Raw genomic sequence first — 22326 nt, forward strand, 5'->3', positions numbered from 1 at the left:
TAACCCCTTTAGTCTGCCATTTTTATCCGTTACACTCTCATCACCATTTTTCTTGTAATATTAGTGATTCCAGATGTTGGTCCTGAGAGATCTCCATTAATATAAGGAGGAAGAGATTTCCAGGACGCTAACAAGATGTTGGTCCTGAGAGTTAATGCACCACTACATCCCCATTTTGTTCTCCATTCTCCCAATAATGAAACCAGTATAAATATACCTATATTCGTTTCTGTATCTAAAATAATAGATACAACATCAAAAAACATTACAAAACCCAAAATAAAATATAGTCTAGCCGGTACTAGAGAAACAGAGAGAAGCTGCTTGGCTAGTTCTTTACAGGCCAGCTTGTCCTGGATTGGCTTCTTCTTCTCCTCTTTTCTTTCTTTCCCACACTGAAAAGCACTCTCCTTAAAAAAAACCAGTAAAACTAAAAGAGCCCACATTTCCCCATTATCACTACTTTTCAAGTTTGGTGAGTATTTTCCTATTTGCATCTACTTTGAATCTGCTTTCTTTCTATGTAGTTTTTCACATTTTCTTATTCCTTGTAGTCCCTCAACTTTTATGAACCCTCTTTAACTTCAAGCATTAGATTTGCAGTTTCATTTTTATTTTTATGGGGTGCCCTTTATTTGCTGTTGTGCGCTGATAGTGATGTTGTTTTCAATCCCTTTTGACCCACATTACTTGCTATCACCATCAAATCTACAATTTGCCTTCTCTGCACTTTTCAAGCTTATATATTTGGACCATTGCTTACTAACATTTCCTGCATATTCATTGTTTGAAGGTAGAACTAACCAAAAGAGTTGTCTTTCATGTAGTTTAAGTTTCTGGGTTTGAAGCTTAGCAGGCTTAAAAGCTTATGGCCAGTACTTATATGAGTAGATGGTATAATGCCCTTTAGATATTTGTTCTGGGTTGTGCTCAAACAGCCAAAGTTCCAATTTTTTATGTTTGAGTCTTCTTATATCAATGGGTTATTTGGTTTAGTTAAAATGCTGGTGTTGCAGCATTGATGCATTTTCTTTTATTTAAATGTAGATTTGATGTTCTCACATTGATTGAGTATTCAAGAAGTTGAAGCATGGAAGAGACATTTGTACCTTTTCGTGGAATCAGGAATGATCTTCGAGAGAGGTTGAGTTGTTACAAGCAAGACTGGACTGGTGGTTTCCGGGCAGGCTACAGGTTATAGTTTGCTTAGTGGCATGTTACAGTCTGCTGATCATATGTAACTGTAACTGTTGCTTGATTTTGGTTTCAGCATTGTTCTAACTTGGTAACTTCTTGTTTCATCGTCTTAGGATTTTGGCTCCCACCACATACATATTTTTCGCTTCAGCTATTCCAGTTATTTCATTTGGAGAACAATTAGAAAGAGAGACGGGTAATATTTTGGTCCTCCAGTATTGTTTAGAGCCTGTTGTCACTTAGAGTTGAATATGGTGCTATTTAATGGCTTATAAGACAAGTCTAAAATCTATGTTATTGCAAACTATGCATTAGCATTTCAAACTTTTGATTCAGCATCATTTCTTCTGTTGACAGAGGGAGTTCTAACAGCAGTTCAAACATTATCATCTACGGCTTTATGTGGAGTTATACACTCAATACTTGGGGGTCAGCCGTTGTTGATTCTTGGAGTTGCAGAGCCAACTGTTATTATGTACACATTCATGTTTAATTTTGCTAAAAATAGGCCGGAGTTGGGATCAAAGCTCTTCTTAGCATGGACTGCATGGTATCATCTTCTCCCTCTATGTTAACAAATGGATTGATTTGGCGATGTCTGTTGTTAAGATTTATCTATCAATGATGATCTTTCTTTAGCCAATTTTTTCAACCTTGCGCCTATTTATATGTGTGCAGGGTATGCATGTGGACGGCAGTATTGTTGTTCCTGTTGGCTATATTAGGGGCTTGCTCCATTATAAACAGATTCACTCGTCTTGCTGGAGAGTTATTTGGCCTTCTTATTGCAATGCTCTTCATGCAGGAAGCTATCAAAGTAAGGCATTCTTCTCTTTTTATCCATGCATTTCTGGATGAGTGAAATTTACATGCTTCCTATGCCGGTTCTTTGGAGTTTTGGTAGTTCTATTACTGATGGCTTATGTCCAAATCTATTCTAGACTTGTAGTTATAATTCTGAATTGTGTTTGACAGGGACTTGTTGAGGAGTTTCGCATACCTGAAAGAGAAAACCCAAATTCAATTCAGTTTCAACCTTCATGGAGATTTGCAAATGGGATGTTTGCTCTGGTCCTGTCATTTGGTCTTCTACTCACTTCGTTGAAGAGCAGAAAAGCAAGGTCTTGGCGATATGGGTCTGGTAAGTCTTTGTAACTAGTTGTGCAGATATGATTGTATAACTATTAGTTTGCTGCCAAGGGGCTTAATCCATTTCATTTTTATTTCTTACAGGGTCACTGCGAGGTTTTATAGCAGATTACGGTGTGCCATTGATGGTATTGATCTGGTCCGCTATTTCCTATATACCAACTGGAAGTGGAAGTGTTCCAAAAGAACTTCCAAGGCGCCTCTTCAGTCCAAATCCATGGTCACCTGGAGCTTACGAGAATTGGACTGTCATCAAGGCATTGCTACTTGAATTTTGTGTCTTTTCTCACTTGGTTTTCAGCTTAAAACATGAGGTAGTAATGGTCTGTGGTAACATTACAGGACATGCTAGATGTGCCAGTGCTTTATATAATTGGAGCATTCATTCCAGCAACAATGATCGCTGTGCTCTACTATTTTGACCACAGTGTAGCTTCTCAACTGGCTCAGCAGAAAGAATTTAATTTGAGAAAGCCACCTTCTTTCCATTATGATCTACTTCTCTTGGGGTTCATGGTATGCAGATCCTCTTCTCGATATTCACTTTTGTTAACCTTCCCCCCTTCTAGAAGTTCTGTGAATGCAAAACAAATTGCACTCTTATCCATTTGGTCTGAGATAGAGAGGTTTTTGCTACATTACAGGTCATAATATGTGGTTTGATAGGAATACCTCCAGCGAATGGTGTCATACCACAATCTCCTATGCATACTAGAAGTTTGGCCACACTGAAGCATCAGGTAGGCATATCAAATAAAATTAACAAAGTCTTGTTTTGCTTCGATTTCTGATACTTTCCTACCAGACATGTTAAAGTGGCTCAACGAGTCAACCTAACTGGTCTGTGTGTTGTAATCAGAGATTATAAGTTTAATACCATCTCAATTTCTCTTCAACCACCACCCTTTAAAATCTTAGAAGTGTTCAGAATATGGAGATGCACATATTTACACATTCCAACTCATTCACAGTTGCTATGACGTTCATATTGACTTCACTGCAATATTTGCTTCTGCTGCAGTTGCTTCGCAATCGACTTGTAGCGGCAGCAAGGAAATGTATGAAAAACAATGCAAGCTTGGGTCAAGTATATGGAGGCATGCAAGAAGCATATCAACAGATGCAAACCCCACTAATATATCAGGAACCTTCAGCTCGGGTATAGTGACTTTGATATGCTATCACCACTTTCTTCTTTTGTTCGTTCACATCTGAAACAAGTTTTAAAATGTCAATCATTGCTGAACATATCTTTTACATAAACAAGCACAGGGGCTAAAGGAATTGAAGGTTTCAACTATTCAAATGGCTTCAAGCATGGGAAACATGGATGCTCCACTTGATGAGACGGTGTTTGATGTTGAGAAAGATATAGATGATTTATTACCTGTTGAGGTGAAAGAACAGCGGCTCAGCAACTTGCTTCAAGCTATACTTGTAGGAGGATGTGTTGGAGCCATGCCTTTTCTTAAAATGATCCCAACTTCAGTACTATGGGGTTATTTTGCCTTCATGGCGGTTGAAAGCTTGCCAGGAAACCAGTTCTGGGAGAGGATTCTTTTGCTCTTCACGGCTCCTAGTAGAAGATACAAGTAATCTATGGACTCTATTTTGATGATATATTCTCCATTTTGTTAATTTATCAAAAAAAAAAAAAAAAAATTAACTAAACACATTCAATTTTTGTTTAGAGTCCTTGAGGAATACCATGCCACTTTTGTGGAAACAGTACCATTCAATACGATTGCAGCATTTACAGTTTTCCAGACTGTGTACTTGCTTGTGTGCTTTGGAATTACATGGATTCCTATTGCTGGGGTTCTCTTCCCATTAATGATCATGCTCCTGGTTCCTGTTAGACAATACATATTGCCAAAGTTCTTCAAAGGGGCATTCCTTCAAGATTTAGATGCCTCAGAGTATGAAGAGGCACCTGCTTTACCATTCAACCTCGTACCTGTAAGTTATCAATCTGATTCTCTATTACTTTTATCACACATCCTGTCTTCAAATAATACGGCTGCAATATGCTTGTGAATTAGCTTTGAGGATTACAATTTGGTTTATCAGAACCTGAATAAAGCCTTTTAGCAATATTTTCAGACAGTATGTGGCTGGATAGCCTGGATTGCATCCTTTTCTCTTTCAAAACAAGAACAAAACAAAATATTCTTGTAGACTGTAATGTCAGTGGGTTTTAGTATAAGCATATATAAGGATTACTTAGCAACTCATGTTATCTTATATATCCTGAATACTTAATTCATTGTGGCACATCAGGAAAGAGAGATGAGTAGGGCGGCATCATTTGCAGACGATGGAGAAATTTTAGATGGGGTTATGACTAGAAGCCGGGGTGAGATCAGACATGTGTGTAGTCCTAGAGTTACAAGCTCAACTGCAACACCATCCAAGGAATTCACATGTATTCAGAGCCCACTGTTCTCAGATAAGATAAACAGTCCTCATCCAAGTGAGCTGAGAGTTGGGGAAAGTCCTCGGACCAGTGGAAAAGGGGAGTTTAGCCAAAGGACTGGCCAGACAAAACTATCTAATTTAGGGAAGCATGGGTAAACCTTAGACTCGGAAGATATGAACAGCAAGTGTTGCCTGCAAATTATAGTCAAATTACTAAAGGAGTGTTCGGGTAGTTTTGTGAACATGCAGGAAGTCTGCATTGGCTTTTCCCCTGCCATCACAATTCTTATGTGTGTCATTATTTTTGTATATTAATTTGCATTTGCAAAATGTGTTAAAAGGCAGGGGTTTGTAATTGTAAGTCTGTAACCTCACTTCTATCAATAACATATCAATATGAAGAAATTTTAACCTGATCTTTTTTCGCCATATATGAAGAATTTACACAATTTGCCAATGTTTGGTACATGGGTTTGGTAATTGGCATGTCAAGTTCGTCAGTGGTGTCTAATCCAGACATGTACACTATTGAAATGCACCCACAATCATGAGATACACATCAAAATACTCGATGCATCCAGAGTTCAGACCAATTATAAGACCCTTCTTTAGGAAACAGTTAAAAGCTCAGTGACACAAATTGCAGAAAGATAGTCAATGTTTTGGACATGGGAGCGATATTCGCGCTTATAGGAGTAGTGCATATGCAGGGCCTGAGGAACGCAAAGAACACTTGCTTTTACAGATTCGGAGTGGCAAAGTAAGTTGGTAACAAAGTAGAGGCTACACTTCTCTGTTGTTAACCTTCAAGAAAGGCAAAAGGTCCCTGGTCTTATGTTGAAGGGAAATGAGTAGTGGTTTTCACAACATTTGACTTGGGACCTCAGTGGCAAACACTTTCAATATAACTTCACGAGGAGCGTAGGTCCCTTTGTCAATTGCTTTGATTGTATCCTGTTCAGGTTTAGGCGTTTAGCTGCTGATTTGACGTACTGCAAATTCTACAGCAGGGAGCTGTTGCATTAGTCACTGTTTGCACAACGTTGTGCGATTGTGCCCAACACAATGAGGTAATTTACAGAACACACAGATTTTGATATGCAAAGGTTTGGTGTTTGCTTCAGTAAACTTTCTTGTGGTATGCAGAAGCCTACATCACAATTCCGTGGAATTAAACATCCATGGATGACCCTATCCACCTCAATAGTACCGTGTTCCCAAGGGTAAGCGTGAAGGATTGGCTGTGTTTAGTTTTGGAGAGCCTTGATGCAGCTCAGATCGACATGTGAGCTATTTGGTGTGAACGCAACCATATGATTGTTTGGAATGGGGGTGAGTGCAATACTCATAACATGGCAGTGTGGGCACTCAAACTTCTGTCTGGCTACCATACAGTGCATGCCAAGCCGGGAGTTGAATAGAAGAAGGAAGATGAAATGGTGCTGCCCTTCAAGTGGCTGGCTCAAAGTAAATGTAGCTCATCAAGGTGTGGAGGTGTAGGGGTGGTTGTGAGGGATGACTCAGGGCGGCAGTGTGTTGAGCCTCGGCCAAGTTCTTTCCGCATATGCAATCAGCCATGCAGATGGAGGCAGAGGCTCTTCGTGCCGGAATGTTGGTTGTCATACATCAACAATGGAGCGAAGGGGAATCTGAAGGTGACAGTAGTACAGTGTTGGCTGCCCTCCCACGAGAAGGGGATGATTTGTCTGAGGTGGATGACAACTGATATTATTCACTATTCAGGATTAATAGAGCTAGGGATGGTTGTTACTTGTATCCTAGCACGAGGTAACAGCTCTATGTCCTCCTTGCGGCGAATATTATTCCATAAATAATGAAAAACTAGGAAGGAGCAGCACCACTCCAACCTAGCTGTCTCTTGCTCGTGTACAAAACATTCATAAATGATAAACAGGGATTAGAGCATTGAAGCTTACATTGTTATCACTTATTTTACTGCCGCAACTTTATCCCAATACAACAAAGCTGAAATCTCAGAAAGAAAAGGAATTAGAGCTGATTTAAGTCTTGCTGAATTTACGACCAGACATCTTCTCCGACTTGAAAAGTATGTGATTTATAAGTCCCCTAGCAGCACTGAAAAACAAGACATTAGTATATACTGAATATGCAGGTTCCATTACGTAGAATGAGACATGTATGCATGCAGTATGCCTGCATGCAAGTGTTTGCATATATTTTGAACGTTGTCCAATTAGCTTTCAAGTTATGTGATTAATCCACGATGGTAATTTCATGGATGGTAGTTTCACTAAAAAAAAAAAAAAGTGATTAATATCTACCCTTAATTTTGAGTGTTGGATTCCCTGTGGGCTAGCATTTACTTTTGGTTGAAAGTTATATTTTTACCCCTACAAGTTTTTGCATTCTAATTTTAGTATATTTTGTTGATGCAGGAGATTAAGGGCTGCTTAAACCTAGTCTTTAGCGGATGAGGATCCAGTTTTAGCTTTGCAAGGACTACGAACAAGACCCTAACTCTGTCAAAGAAAATACCCCCAGTTGCAACCATGACCGAATTCTTCAGACCCAAGAAGAATTTGGATCCGGACGATCCCCGACGGTGGGTGAGGCCGACAGACCCCGACGACCAAGTATTCTGGGACGATGGTCTTGTCTCCGTTTCAGGTATGTGATCATTGTTTCATATAATATATTGATGATTTATTTGTTTTCTGTTTATGGGTTTTGTCTCGGTTTCATGTATGTTGTTTTGTTTTGTTTCAGTTTGTGAATTGTTTCGGTTTCATCTGTTTTGTTTTATTTTGGTTCAGTTTTAGTTTATGGGAATTGATTCGGTTTTCGGATGATAAGTTTTTGGTTGTTCGGAGAGGAGCACTGCTGTTTGATAATCCTATTATGAGCCATTGTTCCCAATCTATACATGGATTTTTGATGTTTTTTTATTTTATTTTTATTTGGACCTAGTTACCAAACAGAAAGTTTCTAGTCAAAAAAGGTTGAGAGATCTTGTGTAATTGCTTTCATTTATGCTAGAGTTGTGCCCGTGTATCTGTTTGTTTATGGGATCATAGCTGTGTTTTTTGTTTTCTGTCTCTACAGGTTTGGAACATCTTGCGGACCTTAAAAAAGAAAGGGGTCAAGATACAAATACCATTGAAGCTGTCTTCTGTGCAAGAACAAAATCAAAGCATCTGGTACCGGCCTAGTCTTCCTTTTAAGAGAAAAGCAAAACCACTTGGTTATCATCCTTCTTGCACAATGGTTGGTGATACTGGTTACTGTCATGCACAGCCTTCTTCTCATTCGGCCATTAGGTCTTGCAACAGTTGTGGTATCACCCACTCGCGTCGACATTGTCCCCTTAACCCTGATCAGGGTGATCCAGAGACAGCGCCAAAATAATGATGCCGGCATCGCCAACAGTTCATGCCGAAGGGATCATGGATGTTATATATTATTTATGCGAACTCTGTTTAGATGCTATATACTATTTATGCCAACTTAGTTAAATCTGTCACTAATGCAGTATTAGATCTTTAATGGATTGTAATATAGACCTTCCCATGAATCCATATCTTCTTATTGTTGTTCTTTATTGCTTGACATATTACTGAAAGGAAGCTTGAATGTCTAGCTTGAATGTTCATGTACACGGTTCATTTGGCAAGTGTCATGAAGACCATTCCAGTGCTTTTGCTTTGTTCATACTTCATACATATGACTTTGCTTTCTGAGCTTGCATCTGCAAGTAACTTGGGTTTTTACCAAAACTGGCAACCATAAGAATCTACGCTTTTCAGATGCTGATGGCTTTCATCAATGCCCTTCGGTAATGAAACTTGGGAAATGATTATAGAAACTAGCCTAGTAATTCCAGAACACAGTAAGTTCAAGCTTCAAGCTCCAATTCATCCCTTCATGCCTCAAAGGTGTAGTGCGATACGCATAACATGGCAGCGTGGGCACTCAAACTTCTGCCTGACTACCATGCAGTGCATGCCAAGCCGGGAGTTAAATCGAAGAGAAAGAAGGTGAAGTGGTGCTGCCCTAGAGTGGCCAGCTCAAATTAAATGTGGATGGGGCTGTGTAGCTATGTAGCTCATGTGTGGAGGTGTGAGCGTGGTTGTGAGGGATGCACTCAGGGCAGTGTGTTGCGGCATTAGCCAAGTCCTTTCCGCGCACGCAATCAGCCATGCAGATGGAGGCGGAGGCTCTTTGTGCTGGCATGTTGGTTCCATATGTCAACAATGGAGCCAAGTGGAATCTGAAGGCGGCTGCTACAGTGTTGGCTGCCCTCCCACGAGAAGGGGATGAATTGTCTAAGGTGGATGACACTCTTGAAATTCAGGATGTTCTAATACAAGATGGTTGTATCCTAGCGAATGGTAAGGGCTCTATGTCCACGCGGCAATATCACTATAAAAAATGAAAATCCAGGAAAGAGCAGCACCAGTCCAACCTCGCAGGTCTCTTGCTCGTGTTCAAAACATTCATAAATGATAAACAGGGATCAGAGCATTGAAGCTTACATTGTTATCACTTATTTTACTGCTGCAACTTTATCCCAATACAACAAAACTGAAATCTCAGACAAAAAAAAAATTAAATTAAATCAGCTCTAGGTCTTGCTGAATTTACGACCAGACATCTTCTCCGACTCGAAAAGTATGTGATTTATAAGTCCCCTAGCAGCACTGAAAAACAAGAAGACATTATATACTGCATATGCAGGTTCCATAAAAGTAGAACAAGATGTGTATGCCTGCATGCAAGTGTTTGCATATATTTTGAACTAGTCATCCAATTAGTTAAGTGCCCAAGAAGAATGGGTTGGATTTACAGAAATGAGGAAAGGGCAAAAGACACCAATCAAAAATTAACAAACGGAGGCAAGAGAGAAAGCAGACAGACAGAGTTATCTATTAAAATCATGCACAAAACTGCTAAATACTTACTCATCCTTGCACTGTTGAATCTTATCCGGGTCTGTCTCATTCATGTTCTTTTTGAACTGCTGCCGCACCATATCAACAACAAGTTGTGTATTGTGTTGCTGCATTACAAAACAATACCCGAAAGTCATATCCTTCTCCCAAAGTCTGAGCAGATTCATATATATGTTTAACTTATAGTGTATTTGTTTCATCAAAACTCACTAGATCATTTTGTCTATATCAAGGAACATTCTCTAACAAATGAAAGTAGACAGCGCCATCACAGCCTACTCATCGAATTTACTTTTAATACAACCAAATCCTACTCCAAAACCAAGTGAATCGAAGAAAACAATGTCGCCTAAGATTTTGTGTTTCGGGGTTTGATCTTGGTTCACGTAGGGTTACCATATAGTTTGTTTAGTAAATTTCTGGTTTTCTAGTTTCCAGGTTTGTAATTCGAGTAATACAATCACGAAATGCTGCAGAAGCATGCATTACCCATAAAAACTGTATATAAATAGGCATAAACATTATACAGTTGCAACAATAACCCAAACCAGCAACGATTCTATTTGTCTATAGCTGAACCTCAATTGGAACACAACAAACAAACAAAAGAGAGTCCAAGAAGTTTCCGTACCCGATGGCCGACGTATTTAGCTCTTCGAATGCACTCACGGTAAAGCTGCAAAACAATGAAACTCAATCAGAAGATTCAAAATGGTTGATTAATTTAAACGATAGAAGTAAAAAGGAAGTAGTGGGTAGACTGACTCTGATGACATTGTTAGCGAGCTCAGGAGGCAAGGCGGTTTGCAGAGACGGCATATTTTCTTTCAGTTGTTTGCCTGAAACACAAAAAATGGCAACCAAAATTAGCAGTCATTTCGTCCTACACCGAATCGAATGGGAGAAAAGATGGGAATGAAATGGAGGGAGAAAGATAGAATATGATGAAGAGAGAAGTGAGATCACCGAATCGAATCGGAGTGGGTGGTGGCGGCAGGCGGAGTGGTGACTTGGGTATTTCTTCAGTCTGATGTTTTCGGTTCCAGAAATCGTCCCCCTTCCTCATTCAGGCATCGCATCACTAAACTCTACACGACATGTCGTTTTTTTGGAAAAATATTGAACTACTCTTTTTTTTTGAAAAGATTGAACTAATACTCTACTAGGTTAGCATCGATGTTAAAAGAAAAAAAAAAAATCCATCCATCAAAAAAATGTTTAAAAAAAAACCCTAAGCTAAGAGCACAACGCTCACCTCCATCTCATCATCTCGGCTGGCGACGCCTGAGGGGGGGTTGCGGTCTCGCCCTCTGAGGTGACTGCGGACTCAAGCTTCTATATTGCTTCCATTGTCGTTGGGTGACTGTTGGGTAGGCTTTGCCCAAGATTGTCATCAGATCTGATTTGGTTGGGATGGGCATGAAAGGGGAGTGTGCGTGTTCTCAAGGCTAGCGATCTGTTTGCTGATTTGGATTCTCGCCAACTTTAGCTAGCGAGATAACTAAAAGTCATAATAGCTAAACTTTGGCTAGTCTGCAAGGGCTCCGAAAATATTAAAAAAAGTTAAACACGCTCTCTAAAATAGCTAAAAGCTAAAATAGAAAGTATGCTAAAGTTACTCTTAAACACTGTAAGGCTAGTGAGAATTTTGAATCCTCATTTTGTTAGTGGGAAAAATTATTTAGATTTAAGGCTAGTGGGCATTTTCCCTAAATCAAGTCAAAAAGAAAAAGGTAAAAGTTTTACAATCTACTCATCTAAGCAGTTTTTGAGAAACAATAGAGATGGTTAAACAAATACAACATCAATTTGTGAATATGATTTTTATTCTTGAAACTAATCACATGTAAATAGAAACAACCCAAAACAACACCCACTTCATATAAATCGCATCACACAATAAGGGGGAATCCCCTAATAGGGATGGAGCCTAGGTAATAATCAAGATCTATCACCATGTAACAGATCACAATGGCTCTAGTTGACTCTATACAGTAATAATATTTCTACTACTATACCAGTGAAAACCAAACCAATCCAAAGTAAATGATATTACTAGCTAGCTAATAACTTATATCCTAGCAAGTATACTGAGCCACCTCTGCCAAAGCCTCAGGCTGACCATCTTGTAAGCACTCAATAGGGGGAATAGTTGGAGTCTCTTGAGTCCCATAGGCATTCCAACAAAAAGGGTCATCCATTAGCTCACCTTCATATGGGTAAAGCTCAACTTCTGAGAGTGTAATGTTGGTGCAAGCCACAGTGTCGCTGCAAGCAAAGTGAATTGGAGGCTTTCTCACATCATATGTGCCCTTGATCATTCGATAGGTCAGGTCGGTGACGTAGACGGCCGAGGTTTGGTTCAAGCAACCCTTGGAGGTGCAGTAGTACTGGTCGACGAGCAAGCAGTTCATCACATTCTCCATGTTGATGTTTTCGAAAAGTATTCCCGAGACGCAGCCCGTTCCGCCTTGCCATGTCTTGATTCGGAGGCCGTTATCCGATTCCCTTATGACGACATTGCGGACTGTGATGTTTGAAACACATGCCTGCGAGTTGTGGACACCAAGGCTCCCAATGCTGCAAGACATAGATCAATAGACATTGCTTAGTGTAGGGCACGAGCAATCTCTCTCGCGTATTAAAAGTGACATGTGTGTAGGCTCGAGCATTGTCTCATTCTCATTAGTTCTCTTTAAAGTAAACATGTTCGATAAGATACCTCAAAAAAGATTAAGACAAATCGAAAGTTATTTTGTTTCGATTTCATAGATTAAGATAACGAATATCAACTGTCACGTCATGGCTTCAATTAACCGAAATTTTATGTAGTTCACGTCTGAAAAAGAAAAGCTGAACTAATCTTCTAGCTTCCAACTGTTAAAGATGGATATATACCCTTTTGGAGGTTGAGAAAAAAAATGACTTGAATGCAAGTGAAGGTTTGGACCCAGTTGGTTGGTGTAGCAGCCAAGAACACAGTTTATATATTAAGAAGAGAATATTGTACCTAATTCCGTGACTTGGACCGCAAGTGACACCCATTATATCAACGTTGGCACATCCTGGACCTATTGAAATGCAGTCATCCCCTGTTCATATCAAATTCGATCATATACCAAATGATCAGATCCTGTAAATACATATAAGCTGGTAAATAGTAACTTTATAACTAAGACAAATCCCTTTGGTTAATTTCTTACCATTGCTTATCATCGAGTCATAAATTCCTACAGATTTTGTGTTCTCTATGTGGATTCCATCTGTGTTAGGGCTAAGTTTCGGGGACGAAATCGACAGCCTTTCGATATGGACTCCTTCGCAGCCGTCGAATTTCATGTGGAACATAGGGCTGTTTTGGATTCTTAACCCTTTCACCACCAGATTTGAGCTCATGAAGAATCGAATCAACTGTAAAAGACGACAAACGAACAGTTATTTTACAGTCGATCATCAACTCAATCAATTACTGCTCGAGTATGGTGAAAGATGATATTGTACTTACAGCAGGGCTATCACATGGTCCTGATGCTGTGGATCCATTGGGACCCTGAAAACAACATAGTAGTTGATACTGGCATTTAGTAACTGAGCTTTTTGCCATCAGCACAAAATAGAGCTTATTGAATTGGTATAGATTATGAAGATTTATTAGAATATGAAGATTTATTAGAACTATTACCCTGTGAGGCTTGCAAGGCAGATCCCACCATTTTTGGCCATTCCCTTCGATGGTTCCACTTCCAGTGAACGTCATTTGGTCAAGTCGATAAAATACAAGCCATTGCTTATTGCTGTCTACTTTTGGCCAAGCCTTTGGCCCGTCTGGTGTCATCAAAATCCCATCGACCTGTTTTCCCACATTTCAAGGATTTTAGAACTACAGGATACATGTAGTTATGTACATATAGGATATGTATACGTACAAAAATATATCAATATATGTATGTATATACCGATATATATACATTTAATCCTAAAAAACAATATGTTTATAGCTAGGGACTTACACAAGTCCCAAATCTCAATCCATTGCTTATGTTGATATATATCAAAATATATATTAATCCCAAATCAAAAACGATTTGGATATAAGCTCGAATTAAGACATAAAGAACATAATTAACCTGATACTTTGAGGTAAATTACCAGAAATAGTACTTGGATCAAAATATGTGCATTTTCAAGACGATATATAGAAATTTCTTTTAAAGATTTAATTTACTGAAGTGCAATTTTTGTAATCTTGTCAAAATTACAGACCACATTTTGGCGCATTGCCATCTCATGTTTGCGAAATTCCCATAATTCCGTTATTAACTGAGGAACAGAATCAAGAACAACAAACATGGCCGGTAATAAGAAAATTTAGAAATTCTTACTTGGAATACTAGTCCAGGCTTGCAAGGACCTGAAAAAATAGTTGAAGTGATCTTGAAGCAGTAATCCGCCGGAGCCAAAACGACAGCGGATTCAACCGCGCATGCAGCCTTCCAAGCATCCCTGAACGCCTTGGTGTCATCAGCATCACCATCTCCGACGGCTCCGTACGACATGACGTTGAATATACAATCTGTGGGGTCGTCCCCCGGGTAAGGGTCCGACGGAACATTCGGAGGAATGCTTGGTGTAGAAGGAACCACCGGAGTTGAAGGAGCTACCGGAGTACTTGGGGGAGCAACCGGCTCTGGAGATTGAGGGGATTCAGGGGATGGAGTAGGGGATTGTGACCCTTTACTGCTCTTTTTATGGTAGTGATATCTTCCTTGTACATTGCTTGGATTCTGGATTAGAACAAGGATGATTGAAATCCAAAGGATTATTACTGTACGGTGCTCCATGAATGGTACTACCAAGTTTCTGAAACAGAGAAGGAAGGAGTAGTTAACCAAAAATGAGAGGGGCTAGCTAGGAGTACCAGATAGACTGACCAGTTGAAGCAAAGCTAGCAGAGAGGTAAGTCACATTTATACTGAAAATAAAAGATACACGTGTCCGTTTCAGGTTGAAGGACAAAATTTATAAGAGAATTATAGAAAAGCATATATGGGAAACTAGCTAACTGCTAGGAAGGTTTTATGGGTTTTTGGGGTTTGGCTTTCTGTGGCGATTTTTCTCGTCGACTGTTGATAACAATGTTGTTGTTTAGTGGAGAGGTTTCTTTATGGTAATGTCTTGCTATTTGGTTTTGTGTTGGTTATGTTTATGTTGTGTTGTGGTCCAGCAGATGGTAGTGAATATACAGAAAGAGAGAGAGTTCATCCCCCTAGCCTTGGTTTTTAATTTCTGATTTGAAAACCGGGAGGAATTTGAGTCTCTAGGGAGTGGTTGTGAGCTTGTGAACTAGTTTGGGGCTGGAGTTTTCTAGAACAGTGTGCAGCTGAAACCAGATGTGTGTCAAAGATTGAGATATACCAGAAACAAGTAAAAAATGATTTTCTAAAATTAAACTCCTGTCCAGGCTCCAGGGTACAGAAACTAGGAATTCTTCTTTGGGGTCGCTTGGATTTCTCGAGTTGTGTCAGTTCGTTGAAGGTTTAGGGGTTTACAACTTTGGTTTGGCCCTAATCTCGTTTGGTTCGCAGAATTATAGTCATTATACTCAAACAAACAAAGTTAATCGTAAATCAAGGATATATATGTCGATCAAATTTTTGACAGTATTAACAGTTTAACACTAAATATCTGACATCATTTACCATAAGAAACTTATCCTAAGTAGAGATTGATACAGTAATTGGCTAAAGATTTATACATTCCAATACATCAAATAGTCCTTTTGACAAACTATGTAACTCCAAGATCAATGCGTACGTGGGACATGTCCACTCAACATGGGACGGTCTTAATTTACTGTCTATGTTTGGGAAAATATATATACCACTCATGGGAAAGACCTACGTACAGATTAGGTATTTGAAAATAGTTTATCACCTAGCTCAAACACATACATAGTACAAATGATGGTCTGCTAGATCCAGAAACATATATGATTCAGATGCATAATAGTACAACTGATCACTCTACTTAGGTACATAAAACAACTCGATCATGATGGTAGAATCAAATGCCGTTCTGGGTGCTATTCAATTCCCTCTGGCAAAGTATATTCTACTTTATATAAAAACTAATTCTGGGGCAATAGATAGAACAAACTAAGCCACATACACATAATCATACTTAAATCCCTTAGTACATTATTCATGTGATACCTTCATACCAGAACTCCACGAGAGAGATCCTCAGCGTTTTGGAACGTAGGGACGAGAAGAGAGAAAGAAAGAGAGAGCTAGGGTGAATGTGGTGATTGATGTAAAAGCAAATATTCTCGTGACTCTTGATTGTTGTTTAGCTAGAAGTTGCTCTCTGTGGCCATAGAAATAGGAAGCGTATCACTAGTAGGTGGACGACAAGAAAAATGAATCATATCACGGGTTTCGGTTCAAAACCCTACAGCTCTAGCTATCTGGTCCATCGACGCATTCATCAGACACTAAGCCCTCTTTCTTTATCATGCACAAGTTAGCTTGATTGGTGTTGAATGTCCTCAATGTCGACCAAACCAGTACGTAATTCTATAACTCAAATGATATCAAACTACACTATGCGTGCAATGATTTAGTTCATCAGTAATCAATCATCACAAGAAAATAAGGTATATATATCCGATTTCGACGTCTACGTTGCAAATCTGTATGCTACAGCAATACGTGCTACAATAACCATCACTACATACGATAGATATCAGTCTTATGTGTAATAATGCATGTACAACTGGTATAGTGGCAAATGCAGCTACAAAGAGTTCAATTCCGGTATGAATGAGCCATCCGTCTTTAGAATAAAGAAATGTTATTACGAAAAAAATGTTTTTATTCACTGTAAGTCGACATCACTCAATGCGATAATCCGCGCCGACGTGCACTTTCATAAGAAAATGTGTTTGTTTTGTGATTACGTGTACTATCATTCAAAAATCAAACGGATATCAAAACTATCAAGTAAAATAATTCACCTGAATCAATTGGAGTGTTGTCGGAATCCGACAAGCTTCTACACGCAATGTAACACACCGTGAGCTTGATCGTAACTTTTTTTATTGGATGAACTTGATCGTAACTTGGTATGGTAACTAAGCTTGCAAATGTGCATATGAGATCGATCACTTGCTCTTGGTAAAATGCAAGTTCGGAAGAAGCTTTTATAGAGGGGATGGAGTACGTAGTGAAGAAATGGCAAAATGTGGAGTACGTGCATTAACAAGTGCATGTGTTAGTCTCAGCCTCTCACGTGCGGGACCCGCCCTCACGGGTCGGACGCTCCAACAAAGAGAAACCGAAAAACGTGACGCAAGCGTATAATTTGGGCCGCAAAATTAGAAAAAACCCTGACAGAAAAGCGTGATCGCTGTCGATCTGTGGCTCAGAGCAACGACACGTTGCAACGACGTTCCTCACGCGCCCCACGCGCTGTGCTGCTAGGCTAACGAGTGCATGACCGTGCCGCCACGTGTCGAGAATGAAAGGAAGGGTCGAGAAGAAAAGGGGCACGTGGCGGGTGGGAATTCACGGGGTGTGTTTCTGTGTGTCACGGGTGAGAGAGAAGGGTTAGGGTTTTTGATTAGGTTAATTTTAGAGTTTAGTATTGGTTTAGATGTGATTTTATATACTTAGGGTTGGGTGTTAAGGTGGATCCAAAGCATAAAACAGATGTTGAGCTGTTTGCCCACCATGTTTAACCAAAAGCAGAAGACAGGGGTTTGGGTGTATTTGTCTTAATCACCTAGAAAGATTTGGTGTTTCTTCATTTGGATTAGTTTATTGGGTTTATTTGAGATTAATTACTATTTGGTGTATACCTAGCTAGTGAACTATGATATAAAGATCGAGTTGAACATAAAGATTTTGGTGTTAACAAGAATGTCGACCTACAATGACTGGCATATATCGTCGATCGTCTTAAATTAGATTGATTTATACATATTGCGGGAACTTTTTACATATATATGTTAACGAATAGTAGGGAATTGTGTCTCTGTTTGATATTACTCGATCGACTAACACTTGTTATGTTTAAAACTCTTCATGTCTAGCTAATTCAACATACCCAAAAGGCTTAGATTTATGTCTCATACGTACTCTTTTTTTTTTTTTTTTTTAAGGCGGGCTGGGTACCCGCTAGGTATTATCACCCATATTATTATTAGCAAGAGAGAGATCATACAACGAGGGGGACATATTGCCTAAACATCGTGAGATATTACAACCATCCTCCATCAGAACATCCTGAATAATATCAGGAGTCTCGTCAACCCAAAACTCATATAAACTCGATGATCTAGCAAAGTGTGCCAATCTATGCGCCACACCATTTGCTTCTCTATAAATGTGACGAAGTAGTATAAGTCTAAACGCCTCCATATAATGACGACAATCAGACAAAATAGAGCTAACCTCAATCACATCACCATCTGTATTAGCCAATGCCTTCATAACTATTGCACAATCGCCCTCGATCTCAACTTCATCCCACCCTTGGTGAATTGCAATGAGCAAACTAGCACGTAGTGCCTCCGCCTCCATGTGCATCGCCGAACTAGCATAAGGCATATGTCGAGATAAGGCAGCTACACAATTTCCATATTCATTTCTGACCACTACACCGATTCCACCTTTCCTCCCATCTTCCAAATAAGCTCCATCTATATTCAGTTTGAGTCTTCCACTCGGGGGGCAGCACCACTTAGCTCTAGGCCTCTTCATCTTCACTGAAGGTTTGGTGTGAACCTTCTTATATTCCTCCAAGAGTTGCATGGCCCACACTGACATGTTAGAAGGATTGCATGAACCTCCTCTCCATATCATGTTGTTACGTTCTATCCACACTGTCCACAATGCCATAAAAAACCCTTCCAACTGCTGCATAGAAAGGTTATCCATGACCAAAAAAACCCAAACAGCTAGAGTTGATCCCGGGTAAGAATAGCTTCTCAAGTGTAGAGGATTATGCTTCCAAAAAGACTGCACCACCGGGCAATCCCGGAACAAATGCAGTCCAGTTTCTACCTCGTTACCACAGAATATGCACCTCACATCAGTTATGAACAGTCGTCGACTCAAGGCTGCTCTCGTAGGGATCACTTCCAAGCATAGTCTCCAAATGAAACTTCTGACTTTTGGGGGAACATTCGCCTGCCATATCTTCTTCCAACAACCTCCACTTCCCGGACCAACTGTACCAGACGATGAAGCACACCCAACAGTTTGATCTGTGATTCTAGTAATATGATACCCCGACTTCACCTGGTAAACCCCATGCTTATCATAATGCCAAAACAATTTATCTTGGACTCTCCTCATACTCAATGGAATTCTCAATATGACTTCCGCTTCTTCCTTAGTCTCATACGTACTCTATTTTTGTTTATATTTATCTTGTAAATATATGTTGGTTAACCCAATTCTTTGATTAATTGAAAACATACATTCACTACGTACTTCACTAGTAGTGTTGAAACATTCACCCTATATATACACGAGTCTGCAGAGCAGCAGAGGCAAACTGCTGGCTTACACAGTTACACCCAACAGGCTAACATGATCGATGCTTTACGATTGATTAGTATTACACTTTAACTCTATGATTATACGATGACTTAAACAATGGATTGCACGTTTTGTCATGTGAAGCTATACAATGGTAATTGGAAATGTTATTTGATACCAATATGCATGCTCGATCTCTTCACTCTCGTGTGTCGTGATCAAAGTATACTCTTGTACCTTTGTAGGAATGTTGATGCTTATGAGATGGATGTAACACAGTAACAGTGTTTTTAGCCAACTAAGTTTTATAGCATGTACGTCTAGCGCCTCAATGACATTGATACCATATGTCTCGTTAACAAACTGGTAGAACATGATCCAGTATGAACCATGCAACAACAAGATCGATACTGTCAATGCCTACAAATCATATATATATATATATATATATATATATATATTATCAGGGTTCAAATTATCCTTATTTATTTAAAAGGTTCAAATTTTCTTAATTGACCCACTTTTATATCATATTTTCTCATCTTAACCATTCACATTGTATGTATATATAAGTAGATCATCTCTACAAATTTTCAGCCAAATTGATAATCGTTAAGGTATCAAAAGTATATAATTACAATGAACGAACCAAATTTATTCAACATGAACCGTTTGTGTAATTCACAATTTTGAATACATTAATGATTATCAATTTGACTAAAATTTTATAGAGATGATCTACTCATATGTACCTAAAAGATGAATGGTTGAGATGAGAAAATATGATCGAAATGTATGTCAATTAAGGAAATCTGTACCTTTTGAATAAATAAGGAGGTCCGTATTTGAAAAGGCATGTATATACACACAGTTCCCTTTCAGAGCGGGACACCGCTTTGAAATTAAAGTGTGGTGCTCCTCATTTTGCTCACTTTCAGGTCGTTTTTCCACATCTCCACCGTTCAGTGTCTAGAACATAGTGTGTAGATCATTCCTGTAAAGTTTCATCTAATTTGGAAATCATTTGAGCTTTTGTAATCGTGATTTATACGAACGGTTCCGTTTGGACATATTTTGTTCAGTTGATTCATTTAACCTAATTCGGTACCCAAATGATCTCCAAATTGGATGAAACTTTATATGAATGATCTACACACTATGTTCTTCTAGACACTGAAATGTGGAGATGTGGAAAAGCAACCTGAAAGTGAGCAAAACGAGGAGAACCACACTTTAATTTCAAAGCGGTGTCCCACTCTGAAAGGGAACTGTGTGTGTGTGTGTATATATATATGCATTTGTAGATTGTCTTGTTTTTACTAACTTGCAGCTTAATTGGATGGTCACACAACTGGGAAGATCGTAAGAGTATGTTGTCACTCACAGAATCGGGATATATCATATGTACAATGATTCTATCACATTCCCTTTATAACATGAAAGGATCGTCCAAACTTGTTTTTTTTTTTGTTTCTTTATATCGTTTGGTTTTGGGTTTGAGGAAGAAACAAACTCCACAACCAGAATACCTCCACAACCACCACCGTCGCCATACTAGCTTTCGAACCCCGCCATCTCATGGGGAACGCCTTAACCACAAAGCTGACCGGAAAGACAGTGATTGTCCAAACTTGTTATTTTGTGTTTGTCATAGCATTTTATGCTCGCAATGTGTTGTTAAGCAGGCCAGGAAATTTTGATCTCTTTTCAAACTCAACACATGTATGAGAAAGAAAAAAAGGAAAAAAAAAGCCAACTGAAAATAATAATAATAAACAACATATATATAAGTAAAAATTTGATCACCGACCACCTTAAATTTCATTTCTATATATATAGAGAAAAATTCACCAACAGTGTTTGGACAACATACAAGAAAAAAAAAACCTACAATTGTCATTTTTGTAGTGGGAATGAGGAGAGAGAGCACCAAGTAAAAAGGAGAAGTTAGTCAAACAGAACACAAAAGGTTGGGAATTTTCTGATATCACTACCAGGACAAACACTTTAGCCGACGAAAAAGTTTTGTCGGCCTGTTAGCTTAATTTGTCGGCTAAGATCTTAGTCAACGAGCCTTCGTCGGCTAAGATTTCATCAGCAAAAGGTCGTCGGCGATGACTTTAGCCGACGAAAAAAGAAGACGTCGTCGGCTATAGTCCCACAGTTTAGCCGACGAAAAACATGTCGTCGGTTTTTTTCCCAGACTTTAGCCGACGAAATAATTAAGATATTCGTCGGCTAAACCTTATAAAAAAATTAAAAAAATAACTATAGCCGACGAAATATAGTCAGTTTCGTCGGCTAAACCTTATAAAAAAAATTTTAAAAATAATTATAGCCGACGAAATATAGTCTGTTTCATCGGCTAAACCTTATAAAAAAATTAAAAAAATAACTATAGCTGACGAAATATAGTATGTTTCGTCGGCTAAACCTTAACAAAAAAAATTTTAAAAATACTATGGTTGACGAATATATTTAAATATCGTCGGTTAAAGTATTTAAATATTTAAATATCGTCGGCTAAAGTATTTAAATATCGTCGGCTAAAGTTGTTGGTTTTTGAAAAAAAAAACTGCAGAAACTTTCGACCACCTCAAATCACCACCAAAATTTGACAGAATCTTCCTCTCAACATTTCGAACAACTTTCTAGAAGAAGTCGAAGCCCAATTCTAAGCCTAAACAGGTCAATTTAATCAAAATATAAAAATCCCCAATTTTAAACCCTAAAAACTTCAAATCTTCGATTCTCCTCACACACACCGAATCGAGCTACCAAATTCTAGGGGAATGTAGTACTAATCAAACTCAACTTATCAATATATAGAACTCACCAAATGGTGGCCTGAGGAAGGAGAAATTCGATCGACACCGAATCCGAACCGGCAGAGTTTTGGAGCTCGATTTATCTCTTACGGCGGCGCCACTCGATGCACCACCTGTCCAGCAATGAAGTAGAGACGACGGCGAAGCTTTTGGGACAAGTGTGGCGGTCTCCGGTTGCTTGACGGCGGAGCTAGGCCGAGAAGAAAATCCGAAACTTTTTCTGATTTTCTGACTTCTTACCATCCACCTCCGGTAAAA

General features: G+C 39.0%; 4 protein-coding genes across 4 annotated transcripts; 1 reads left to right on the forward strand and 3 right to left on the reverse strand.

Annotated features, from left to right (window-relative positions):
- Positions 1–282: 282 nt before the first annotated feature.
- On the forward strand, positions 283–4985 carry LOC101293872 (probable boron transporter 2-like). The gene is made up of 14 exons (XM_004297058.1): positions 283–475; positions 828–894; positions 1048–1194; positions 1311–1393; positions 1555–1747; positions 1876–2014; positions 2173–2338; positions 2431–2603; positions 2689–2862; positions 2991–3086; positions 3368–3505; positions 3619–3938; positions 4038–4305; positions 4627–4985. Exons 3-14 carry the CDS (start codon positions 1091–1093, stop codon positions 4918–4920), a joined length of 2148 nt encoding a protein of 715 aa, XP_004297106.1. The 5' UTR covers positions 283–475; positions 828–894; positions 1048–1090; the 3' UTR covers positions 4921–4985.
- Positions 4986–9224: 4239 nt separating this feature from the next.
- On the reverse strand, positions 9225–10821 carry LOC101294165. The gene is made up of 5 exons (XM_004297059.1): positions 10662–10821; positions 10461–10534; positions 10327–10371; positions 9705–9802; positions 9225–9443 (listed from the first exon to the last, which is right to left on the reverse strand). Exons 1-5 carry the CDS (start codon positions 10759–10761, stop codon positions 9368–9370), a joined length of 393 nt encoding a protein of 130 aa, XP_004297107.1. The 5' UTR covers positions 10762–10821; the 3' UTR covers positions 9225–9367.
- A 708-nt stretch (positions 10822–11529) lies between these two features.
- On the reverse strand, positions 11530–16847 carry LOC101294457 (polygalacturonase At1g48100-like). Its single transcript, XM_004297060.1, has 7 exons — positions 16711–16847; positions 14078–14555; positions 13378–13545; positions 13201–13245; positions 12899–13106; positions 12706–12787; positions 11530–12275 (listed from the first exon to the last, which is right to left on the reverse strand). Exons 2-7 carry the CDS (start codon positions 14534–14536, stop codon positions 11774–11776), a joined length of 1464 nt encoding a protein of 487 aa, XP_004297108.1. The 5' UTR covers positions 14537–14555; positions 16711–16847; the 3' UTR covers positions 11530–11773.
- Positions 16848–17872: 1025 nt separating this feature from the next.
- Positions 17873–19054, reverse strand: LOC101300051 (putative ribonuclease H protein At1g65750-like). Its single transcript, XM_004298222.1, has one exon. It carries the CDS (start codon positions 19052–19054, stop codon positions 17873–17875), a length of 1182 nt encoding a protein of 393 aa, XP_004298270.1.
- Between the last annotated feature and the right edge of the window lie 3272 nt (positions 19055–22326).

The sequence above is a fragment of the Fragaria vesca genome, linkage group LG4, assembly GCF_000184155.1.
Source record: "Fragaria vesca subsp. vesca linkage group LG4, FraVesHawaii_1.0, whole genome shotgun sequence".
NCBI classification, from domain to species: domain Eukaryota; kingdom Viridiplantae; phylum Streptophyta; class Magnoliopsida; order Rosales; family Rosaceae; genus Fragaria; species Fragaria vesca.